This window comes from Canis lupus, chromosome 3 (genome assembly GCF_003254725.2).
Source record: "Canis lupus dingo isolate Sandy chromosome 3, ASM325472v2, whole genome shotgun sequence".
Classification (NCBI taxonomy): Eukaryota; Metazoa; Chordata; class Mammalia; order Carnivora; family Canidae; genus Canis; species Canis lupus.
In genome coordinates this window covers 40,895,824-40,907,882 of record NC_064245.1, presented here as the reverse complement: position 1 = coordinate 40,907,882, position 12,059 = coordinate 40,895,824, and the positions used below count along the sequence as shown (strand labels likewise).

Sequence of the window (12,059 nt, the reverse complement as noted above, 5' to 3'; positions counted from 1 at the left end):
GAGCCCTGGGGCATTCTATAACCTAGACCTGGCAGAGAAAGGAGAGATAGGAAGGAGCTGGAGGAAGAGGAAAATCAGGAGACAGTGGTCCAGAAGCTGGGAGAAGAGGATGTCCCAAAGGGGAGGGGCTGCTGAAGACAAGATGCAGTGGGGTATCTGAAGGTCAGGTGACCCTAAAATAGTGCAAGTGCAGCATAGGGACCAAGAGCCAGGGGAGCAGTCTGGAGAGCTCATGGGAGTTTCAACCCTAGTGCTTCTAGCCTCCTGTGTCCAGAGGTCAATCAACAAACCCACAAAAGAGGTCCTGACCTTTCCCTTCTTGGCATTCCTGTAGCTCTCCCTCATTCTGTTGTCTGTGACTCCAGTCTTATCTGCTCAGCAGGGTGGTGGGCTCCTAAGGTGGTCTTTTGTTGTGTTCTCACCAGTTCCAGGGAGTCCTGGGTTCCTACTAGAAACCCACTCAACATTTGCTGACCGAGAGCTTGTTGGTTTCAGCTCCCAACCTGAAATTGCCGAGGGCCACCCAGGAACCACAGCCGCTCCAGGAGAAATTATATATCATCAGAGCTGCTAGAAGTTCCAGAGAGATCAGAGCTCTCAGAAAAGAGGATACTAACAGCTCTCTGAGATAGGTGGCTGATTATTACTGAGAATTTATTTTTATTTTTATTTATTTTTATTAATTCTTTTATTAAAAAAAATTTTTTTTTAAATTACTGAGAATTAAGGGAAGGAACAGGCTTGTGTCTCCTGGCAACTGGGGGTGCTGTGGGCAGTCTGCTATCTGTTAAATAAATGGTTTTCACCTCAGGAAACTTCTGGGGCTGCTCCAACATTAAAAGGCGGCGATCTCTGTTGAATGGAGCTCCAAGTTCTTGGCTGTGGAGCTCTTTCTCCTTGATGCCAGAAGGGGATGAACAGAGAAGGAGTGGTGACATCCCTGCTCTGTGTCAAACCCAGAGGGGTCCCAGTTATGAGAGTGTGGTTCCCTTGCCGTGTCCTCAGCTGGGAGGATGGTAGGGCCAGGACTCCTCCTCATAACTGCATGAGAGAGAAGCTGAATGCACTGTTAGCAGGGTTGGGGGAGGGGGGCTGGAGGTAGAAAGGCAAGGTTGTAGGGAGCAGGTGCCCATTCTGGCATGATCAAGGCCTGGGCTCTGTCTGCAGGCACCCCCCCTCCACCCCAGGGGTCACTGCACCTCCATGAAGCATGGGCATCTCTGAGAGTGAAGTGGTGGCTGGGACTCTGCATCAGACACAGACTCACAGCACAGCTGTCAGACCTTCATGTCCCCACCCAGGGCTTTGCAACCACACAGGGGTGAGGCCTGGGACAGAATGATTTGTTAGAGCTTGCTCAGGGAGACGCAGCCACCCGCCAGAACTGCATTTACCAGCGACCTCTGACACCGTCACAGCTGTGGTCGGTATGCCGTTCCAGGCAAGCTATGTGACCACTTGCAGAAGGACAGGCCTCCTTCTGTCAGCCCTCGAGGACTGGTTTTTGTCTTTGACTTCACGGACAGCTTAAAATTGTTATGGAAAAACATTTTTATTAAGACATGTTCAACTCACTTCCAATGAAATGATTAATTTTTCATTTACAGTGGTGTCCAATGTTTGTCTTCTTTTTTTTTCTTTCAAAACCAGCACCAAAAAGTGAAACAAAAATACCATGGGTACAGTACGTAATGGAAGTTAACTAATGGAAAATATATACATTTGACTCTGAAATGAAGAAAAGAGAGCAAAGCAATGATATTATTGCTATTGAGGATCTTTCCCTGTGTTCTGATAATATCAAGCCATGGTCAAGTGAGAGGGTTTCATTTGCACCCACGAAAGTAGCACCATAAGGTCCTAAGACTCTGCAGTTAGTAACACATTTTGCACAATCAAAAAGGTACAGTACTTAAGTGACAGTACAGGGTATCGTTAATAAACATCACTGTTGTGATCACAGGGTTTCGATGTCTTCTGTACAAAGTGGAACGAAAGCGCCAAGGATGGCTTCGCTGAAATCAATCACTTCTTGTGCCATAGACAGAAGGCAGGCTGGTGGTGAATTTCAGAGCAACAGTGCCAGCATGAGCTAAAAGAGGTCAGAAAGACACGAACTTTGGGAGAACCAATGGATGTTTAGTAAGAACCAAATCAATTATTTGCATTTTGAAGGTGTGAGGCCCTTGCCAGAAGCATCCAGTTGATAGAGTCAAGGTAGCTGGGGTGTAGGTGGGGAGGGGGGTAATTCAGAGGCACCAGGGAGAGGGCTTGCCTATGGGCAAGTACGTGCACATGCTTGCCCAGCTTGGGTACCAGATGCAGATGAGCAAGAAAGGCTGCCCTGGCTTCCTTAGCTTGCCACCCAGGCTCTGCTCCTCAGTGTGTGAGGTTGCTATCTTTCTGACATTACATGGTAAAGCACAGCCCATTTGGGGTTGGGGGAAAACGGAACCCTAGATCCCCAAGAATTTGAGAGTTTTGTGGAAACGGGGTTGGGGGTCGGGGAGAGTCTCTTGGTGGCCAAGCCTGAGCTGGGGAGGACAGCATTTTGCATAGGCTCCGGTGCAACTGTTTTGGGAGGGGGAGGTTTACATGCAGGGTGGATCGCTCCATCCTGGCATTCTCTCAGTCCTTGACACAAGCAGGTTTCTCAATACTTCTCATTGATTCAAGTGGAACTGCACACATTTCTTGTCATCCCTACCACTTCTCTGTCTCTGGAATATTGAAACAGCCTTAAGCTAACCCTAAATTTGTGACATCATCAAAAACAAAAGTAGATACATAAACACAGCACCAATAAATCAGGAAGTCCTCAGAGACGACCCCAGGGAGATTGGTATAAGTGAGACTCCCTGTCCATAATAAGGGAGGTGAAGGAGGGTGGTTATCAGGATAAAGTCTTTGAATGTAAGCACCCATCAAACACCCACCAAGTTGGTGAGCGAAACAGGCCTCCTGGCATGTAGAGTCTTTCCCTCCTGGTTCTCAAAGTGGGCAGGGTTGTAGTGTCTTCTGTGCTCTTGCCATTTCCCCAGGCTTCTGGAGAGGGCACAGCTCTTTATGAGGGGCTGCAGGAGGGAAAGACTTTCTTCGTGCTTTCTGAGAGTCATCCTTGCCTTACTAAGAAGATGGGTCAATTACAATAGTGTGACAATGATGAGTCCTGCAAGGTCTGGGCTATGGGAAGGCACGGTGGCTGTGCAGTGATCCTGGCCAGGTGGCACTCCTCCACTGATCCTGGCATACCAGGTGGAGTGGCTTCTAGAGGAAACCAGTCCCATGCCAAGGCGAAGTAGCCAGAAGTTCTATAAAGAATCAACTTCAGATAGATGGCCAAGGTCACCTTATAGAAGCCATCTATGAGGTGCAAGGCTTTATGAAGTACTGACTGGAGTAGATGCCCCAGAAGGCGGAGGGGGTGATGAAGCTGTCCTGAGCTCATCTTTATGCCAGAAAACAGTCCCATCCCCCAAATTAACATATGTCCCATTTCATAGCATCTTGAAGAAAGACTTTTATGTTTCCCCATGCTGTGGACAGTAGAGTATAAAAATCAGATGCCTCCCCAAACCCAAACACTTCTAGAATATTCTCCCCAACACAGGTGGTATGTACAACTATGTGGCCCTGGCATCCTTGGCCGATACGGATGCAAACTGTCAGGGCTAAGGCCCACGATCTAGAGAACATGTTTTCAGAGACGGGTTGAGAGGCAAAGTGCTGATTCTTGTGTTGTCAAGAAGGGTTCTGGCTGCCGGGCCCTCTTGGGAGAAGCCATTAGCAGAGGCTGCTGACATCTGTCCTTCCTTCCAGGGTGCCGTTGGCTTTCAGAATAAAGCCTGTTTTAACATCAAATGTCTCCTTTGGGGGACAATCTCCCCGTGGCATATTAAGCACCAGGAATTCAAACGCCAAAAGAAAGAGCGTCTCTTTCTTTTGACAACTGTCTGTCAGAGGTGTTCCCTTTGAGGTACACGGAACCTTAGTAATGACAATAATTTTGTGACTCATGCCTATTTTTTCCTTACTGTAGAAAGCCATCCAGTGGCTGTTAACAATATATTAAGTACAAAAGCGCTAACAGCAAACGTCAGGTTCACGCTCAAGTTCTATAGGATTGGGTTCTTGGGACAGCCGTGTGGGTGAGCAGTGGTGTGGTCTGGGGGGGTCCTGGCCGCAGGACTGGTGTGCTCTTGGGTGGGCAGGCTTTCAATTAGCCGTGTCATCAGGGTTCAGACCATGTGTGGGAGCGCTGAGGGACCGCTGGGCCACGTGTCATGAGCTTGGTGATGGTGGTGGCGGCTGGCGCATCTTGTTGGCATAGAAGTCCCTGCACGTCTGGCAGCAGCGCTGGTACCACCGCATGTCCTGGCAGAGGTTCTTTTCTCGGATGACCCGGCAGTACACCGTCCACTGGTCCCGTGTACATTTGTAGGTCAGAGCAGCTGAGGGGATGGTGAGGAGAGAGAAAGCCCAGAGGTTATGGATGGCATGGGGACATCATGGCTCATGCTCAGAGATGGCCTATGGTCTGACATACTCTAAGCTGCCCTCACTCGCATGTATGCTGGAGTCTTACATGGACTTGGGGAAACATGCCCACTGCCAGGGCCACGTGATGTCACTTTTTCCTACAGGGGATGCACTCCGTGTCTAACCTAACCACTTAGCAGAGCATGGCAGTCTGGCTGCTTCCGCGGGGCAAGGGCAGTTGCACACCCTGCTTCTCAGCTAAGTACTACTCACTGTTATATTTTGGCGAAGAACACCATCAGGGCTGGCATTTAGAGGAAAGAATGGCATGGGGCAGTGGACTTCATAGGGCCCACTAAAGCATGAGCTCCTAGCACAAGCAAGTAGCCTAAATCACCCTCAGGGTCATCCTGCGGAGAGAAGGTCATGCCTGAGGGAGGTCTCTGGAGCATCCCAAGGAGGTCCATGCGTGCAGAAGCTGGGGGTGCCCCTCTCTCTGCAAGCTCAAAGACTCCCCCCAGTGAAACAACTTATAAGCCCCCTTCATTCTGGTTGCATTCCAGCATTAGGGAAGGGGGCTCTGGGTAAGAGAATATTCCTTAGGGATTTCTATTGAGAAAAGCAGAGACTGTTCAAAGGAATCACCAGATTCATGTCAAATAAATGTTCCTCTTCTCCTTCCCATGCCACTGAATTCAAGACTCCAAGCTATCAGCACTTCCGTTTTCTTCTCAAGCATCAGCTTGAGGAATATCCCACATGTACATCACTAAGGTTTTGTGAATAACACTCGCTCCTTCACTTCTGGAAGAATGAACCTCCCCTTGCCCTCCTCGTGCACAGGAACCCCAAAACATTAACCGAGGACCATCCTCCTGTGCTCCTCACTGTTGGTGGTGTGACTAGTGGGATGCTTGAGGCATCGTGTTTGAGGCTGCCACTCGCAGACATGCTTTTCATGACAAAAAAACAAATCCCATCTCTGCAACCTCTGACCTTCTACAGAGCTGACAAGTATTGACCTCTTGAGGGATCAGATCAGGCCCAATGGGGGGCTTTCTGGCTTCTAGAACTCCTTAGCCAGTGGGGACTCACTGGTGAGTGGGGGCAGCACCCTCCCCAGCAGCCTGGGGCCACTCACCAAGGCGAGGGGAGGTGATGGTGTTCACGTTGATCTTGTCATTGCAGACCTCCTGGTGGCACTGTCTGTAGGCTGCTGGCTTCAACAGGGCGGGGCACTCGCTGCCATGGCGCCCGGTGACCTTGTGCATGCACTGGACCACGCGGGACTGCAGGCCCTTCCCACAGGTCGAGGAGCACTGCCAGAGACAGGGACCAGTCTGAGCTGGGGGCCTAATCTGGGCTGCAGCATGTGGCAATGGCTCTGCAATGTAGCTGCTCCTGGGCCTGGCCCCTGCATGTCATTCCCAGGGGCTTGAAATAATGCAGGACAAGGAGGCTTGGCTGCACCCCAGCTGCCTGATAGAAGCCTGTTTCAAGATGTTACGGACTGAATGTTGTCTCCCCAAATCCACATGTTGAACCCCTAACTCCCAATGGGATGGTATTAGGGGAAGGTGAGGGGCCCTTTGGGAGGTAATTAGGTTTAGATGAGGTCATGAGGCCAGAGCCCCCATGATGAGATTAGTGTCCTTATAAAAAAGAAGAAGAGTGGGATGCCTGGATGGCTCAGTGGTGGAGTGCCTCCCTTCAGCCCAGGGCATGATCCTGGAGTCCCGGGATCGAGTCCCACATCAGGCTCCCTGCATGGAGCCTGCTTCTCTCTGCCTGTGTCTCTGCCTCTCTCTTTGTGTCTCTCATGAATAAGTAGATAAAATCTTAAAAAAAAAAAAAAAAAAAAAAAAAAAAACAGGAAGAGAGATCAGAGCCTTTCTCTCCACCACATGAAGACACAGTGAGAAGGCAGCCACCTGCAAACCAGGAAGTGGGTCCTCACCAAGAGCCAAATCTGCCAGCACCTTGGACTCCCAGCCTCCAGAACCACGAGAAATAAATGCTCTTTAAGCCCCCAGTCTATGGTATTTCATCTCGGCTGCCCAAGCTAGGACACAAGACAGTTGCTGAAATATTAATTTATGAGGCCTGCATTTCACTTCCCACCCTCTCTACTTTAGTTCTGAGCATGAAGCTGGGCTTCCGAATTATAGAGATAGGGACAGGATGGCCTGGTGGCGCCCAGGAGGTGCTAGGCCTGATGACCTCTGGCATCTCCCCAGCGCTTTGTGCTACATGAGGCACTGGGCCCTTCACCTGACCGTGTGGTTGTGGAGGGAAGCTCAGTAATGGGCAGGGTCGAATTTCCTGCAAGCCTGGAGAGTGGAGGCCCAGAATTAAGTTGGAGAAAATGAAGTACAACCTTTCTTGTATAATGGAGTCCTCGAGTCACATACTACTTGTGGTTCATGGTTTTAACTCAGACGCCAAGGCCTGGGTTGCTGGCATCTCTGGCACCTGTAGGCCTGGGTTTGCCAAAACCAGCCCAGTGGCAGCTCAGCAGACGTCCCAGGTTCCCAATGTGTGGACTTGGCGGGACTTGCCCATGCAGCTCCTGCCCTCCTCCTGTCCCTCTTTGTACCCTTTTAAAGTGTTCCACAGGGAACCTGCCAGCTACTCAGCCCCTCTGCCCCAATTCCACCTCCAAAGTCCTGGGCCCTTGCTGGCTCTCCCAGGAGCCCTTGGAACTGTCTCTCTGATAAGCTGGTCTCTTTTGGCCAGAGAGTCAGGTCCACATGTGCACTCTCTCCATCTGGAGTCCCCTAGCACCCAAACCATCTGTGATTTATGGGGTTCTAAGAACACTCTGCAAAACTTTAATAATGCAAAGGCCTCAGGTGCCACAGCCCAGCTGGAGTTAATACCGCACCTCAGGGTGGAGAGGGGAGGGGGGCCTGTCCTCTGAATGCCACATGTGGTGGCCATGCCAGGTGCTGTCTGGATCATGTGCCTCCCAGTCTCCTGCCCTTTAGCCCTGACCTCAGCCTGTGCTGGAGGGAGGGCTTTCCCTGGAGGGGAGGGGGGTCTGTGAGGAGTCATAAGGCCTAGGCTCCAGGGCACACTGCTGGTCCTGTGTGTGGCCAAGGGGGCACAGTCTGCTCCCCAAAGGGCTTTGGTGTACCAGGTGGATTCCTCTGCTTTCTAGTCTGACAAGCAGGATCACATTTTTTGTTGGTTTTTCTTTTTTCTTTTTTCTACTTTAGAAGGATAAAGAGGCTCAGGGGGAATGCTGCTGTGATGGGGCTCCAGTCCTCCCCCCCACCCCCCCCTCAGCTGTGGGCCCTGGCACATTCAAACCAGAACAAGCACTCTCCCCAACGGCCAAGACCAGCCCCAGGGTCTCAGCTTTATGTCTCTTCACATCCAATCTTCTAGATAAACTAGGCAACGGCTGCTTATGGGCTTGAGAATTCATCACTCATCACAGATGCAGATTTCTGGGCTCCACCCTAGGCCTCAGGACCTGGCACCGGAGCACAGGTGTGTGAGGGGTGCTGAGGTGGATGGATGAGGTCACATGAGGAGGACCTGCCCACAGGAGACCTTGAACGTGGGATGGCTGTCACAGCAAGGACTTCCACCAGGAGGGATCTGGGATCTGTTGTGTGAGATCACCAGGTGAGCTTTTCAGAACCCCAGTGTCCCACACCAATCACTCAGTGCCTCTAGAAGGGGCACCCAGAGCTGAGAACCTCTGATTTATCCTGAACTTCTGCCCAGTGGCCTGTGCAGAGTAGAAAGATCTCTTTTTTCTTGCAATGAACTGGTTGAATATTCATATTCAAATATGTGTAATTACTTAAGAACTGACATCCAGCCACTGCCCTGCGGAGTCCATATACAAGCAACAGACATGCTCGAACATGAGGCGGGAGGAAGGCTTTTGCTAAAAATTATTCTTGGAAAGAGTTATACTCAAGAACAAAACCTCTCACAGTTCAGGGGGAGGCCTAAGGGACTCCTTTAATTATTTAATTATTTGTAGTAAATAAAGTAGCCTTTAATTATTTGTAGTAAGATCACTCAGGGATAAAAAAAAAAAAAAAAAAGGAAACATAGAAATTTAACTGTCTCCGGGAAGTATGATTTCATAATCACAGATGAGGGAGGATGATGTAAAGAAATGTTTAAAAATCACTTAAAAGCAATCTGGTAAGTGGTTATACAAGGGGACTGGGAGTCCACACCAACAGAGTGAATGAAGGAAAAGACTGAGGAGAATACAGTACAAGATCCCGCGAATGCAGAGCACAGTCACACCAATACACAGCCACAGCAACACAGAGCAAGGCCACAGCAACACAGAGCAAGGTCACAGCAACACAGAGCAAGGCCACAGCAACACAGAGCAAGGTCACACAAACACAGAGCAAGGCCACAGCAACAGAGAGCAAGGTCACACCAACACAGAGCAAAGTCACAGCAACACAGAACAAGGTCACAGCAACACAGAGCAAGGCCACAGCAACACAGAGCAAGGTCACAGCAACAAGATCACAGCAACACAGAGCAAGGTCACTGCAACACAGAGCAAGGTCACACCAACACAGAGCAAGGCCCCAGCAACACAGAACAAGGTCACAGCAACACAGAGCAAAGTGACACCAACAGAAAGGTCATACCAACCCAGACCAAGGTCACACCAACGCAGTACACACAGTGCTAAGTTATGCCACAGCTTGTGTGAGACTACCTAGCAAGGGTAGTACATATAGATTCCAAAAGAGGCAGTATCTCTGAACACTGGCAGCAGTAACAGGTGTATTCTGGCGGTGACTCAGGTGACTCAGAAGGGTGGGGTGAGTAACAATGAAGGCGGACACTGCAAATCTTAGGCTGCACCTTACGCAACTGCTCCTATTCAACTGTTTTTGACCTCGTACAACCAGCACCTTCATAAGGTCTCATTTGATAATATGCTACAGAAGAAAAACAGCAATATTTCTAAGTGAAAATATCAATAGATCCCTTTAAATATGAATGTGTAACTACCAGAATAAATAATGCCATATATTTGACGTAGGCATTTGACCCGTCCACCTCTACCATTAAAGATATTTATTTACATGTAAGTTGATTGTAAAATTAAAACAAAACAAAACCCTGCTTTCTGGGGAAATGGGATTACTGCATACTTGGGACTCGTCATCTCTGCCTATTTGGCACTAAACTACATATGTGGGGAAAAGAGGTATCTGTGTGCTGATCTAGAGACACTGTGAAGGTCCTTTTTCTCATCGGATTGTGACTTGAACCATGGACCCTGGAGCCACCGTCTAGAAGGAGACTTGTCTGGAAGGGAGAATTGGGAATTAGGTGTCTTCATACTCCTTCTTGGAGAGGGAGATCTTCCAGGGCGGGATAGAGAAGGCTCCTGAAGTTCTGCTTGTCTTGCTCCCATGGCACCATTTGACCACACAAGATACCCAAGGCCATGATGTCTGGGCAGTCAGCTCGGCTGAGTCACTTCCTGAGCAGGAACATCAGAAAGGGTTTCGATGTCTTTTGCAGGTGTCATTATTACGTATGTAAAAATCAGGGCAAGAACTCCAGTCTGTGGGTCTATTCAAACCAAATGCAAAACTGACAGGGTCACTGCCTGAAAATGATCAATGACCATTGTAAAACTCAGGTGTCTAGGGTTGACCTTGAAAAATGATTTCCCCTCTGCAAGTTCCTAGTCTTGTTTCACAGGCTCACAGGCTGGGGGGTCGGGGGAGGGAGAGCATTCACGACACCCCTGTGTATACAGATGGTGTGTTTGCTTATCCCATGGGCTCTCTTGTAAGGTTCCACAATAGTGTGGAACATTCCACAGCAATCCTGAGGCTGCTGGCCTTTGAGCTCAGTGGGGGTCAGTGTCTGGGCCAAGGTCACAGTAAGTGGCAGAGGATGGACAGGACAGGACCCCAGCTGCCCCATTTCATGGACCGAATTCCATATTCCTGTATGAATGATGGGTTGTACTGGCTGCAGCCTCTATGTGAGTCAGGAAACAAAAAACTAGCTAACTGCCCAGGTCCACCATTTTATTCATTATCTTGCCTAGCATAGGGTCACAGGCTTTTAATTTTCTAGCCTGGAGAAAGAACTGCTCTATGAGATCATGGAATTATCTCCAAAGCTCCTGCACAGAGACTCAAGTGTCTGTTCTCATAGCTCTTCAGCACCTCCATGGGGCAGGGCAGGGCCAGGTGACAGGCTGTGGCCTGACCTTCAGCTGCCATGGGGGCACTCAGGGACCCTGCAGACAAATCCCTCACAGGGGGGATTTGCTAATGGGGGCAGAATGGCTTTGCTAAATTTTTCCTGGCATCCTAGGGACTCTGCTGTTCACACAGCTGTGAGCTGTGAAAGGCTTGTAGTCATTTAGAAGAACTTTTGAGAGCCTTGGGGTGTTTGCTTATCCACCTGAACTGTGTCTGAGTCAGCCCCACAGAGACAGCTTCAACACATCAGGTATTAGAAGACAAACAGGTAACCAAGTGGCATGTACAGAAACTTTCACTTCAGTCCTGATGGTGCCACATTTGTCCTTGACCTAACATCTGTGGGTAACCACACTCTCCTCAACTGGAGTTTTATTGGGGACAGAGCAGTGGGGGCAGGAAAGACCTGTTAGCATACTCCATACTAGCTGTGTTACCTCAGGTAAGTTACTTAACCTATCTGAGCCCAGTGTTTTATGTTCGGCTTGAGGATAATAAAACTTTCCTTGCAGAATGATTTCAATGATTAGAATAGCTTGGAATAGGCAACCCGCAGCGAGTGAGCCCTCAGCAAGTGCTACTATTATTATTAACAGTTAGTGCCTGGACAAGAGCAGAGATTGCTGACTGGGGAGTCTCTCAAGCCCAGGAAAATGCACTGAGCCACTTGGCCTGCTTGCTTAGTTCTCCATGGGGTGGCCATGTCCCAGCACCATGCCTCCGCAGGCAGGTGTGGATGTCTGTCTTAGCCTGGCTCCCAGCTCTGATCTGGAGGTTCAGCCAGATGACCTCTGGGAGCATAATTAGAAGCTGATTTAACCCTGAAGATGGATGTGATTCCAGACAGGTCCAAGGGGTTGCTTTTGAACAGCATCCCCTCGTAACTAGAGCTGCATTCAGGGTAACACAGGCACAGACGAAATCCATCTCTGCCTGCCTCCCCTCAGTCTCTGCTTTAATTAAATAGTGAGAGACCACAGTGTCTCCTGATAGCATCGGATTAGCTCCAAGCATTGCTGTGAAGCCATTCTCCAGCTTTTAAAAATCCAAGCACACAGATCTATAAAAAACATACCTGGTCTTGTTTGAAGCACTCTTTCACTGCGGGGTATTTTTTTCAGGTCACTCATTATATTAATGTTTAATATGGCTCCCCGAGACTCGGGAAACAAAGACAGAAATGAAGCAGTAATAAATCCAGAGGAAAAGCTCCCTGCCAGACAACCTGAAATGAGGGCAGGTACCCCCACCCCTGCCAGCAAGTGGCTGCAGCTGCGTATCCCAGGCCAGGCTTGGTGATCTGTGCATCCCAGGGCACTCCCCCAGCTGGGAGGGGAATCAAAGACACTTGGGGTG

The 12,059-nt window shown here is 49.5% G+C and overlaps 1 protein-coding gene across 1 annotated transcript in view; it reads right to left on the bottom strand.

Moving 5' to 3' along the window:
• Nucleotides 1–1,533: 1,533 nt before the first annotated feature.
• Nucleotides 1,534–12,059, bottom strand: part of ADAMTS17 (ADAM metallopeptidase with thrombospondin type 1 motif 17) — a 326,151-nt gene continuing 315,625 nt past the window's right edge. Inside the window, exons 22-23 of the mRNA XM_025436907.3 lie at nucleotides 5,621–5,798; nucleotides 1,534–4,451 (exon numbers count right to left, since the gene is read on the bottom strand). Of these exons, the coding sequence (XP_025292692.1) occupies nucleotides 4,282–4,451; nucleotides 5,621–5,798 (348 nt within the window). The 3' untranslated portion in view covers nucleotides 1,534–4,281. The remainder of the gene's footprint in view (nucleotides 4,452–5,620; nucleotides 5,799–12,059) is intronic.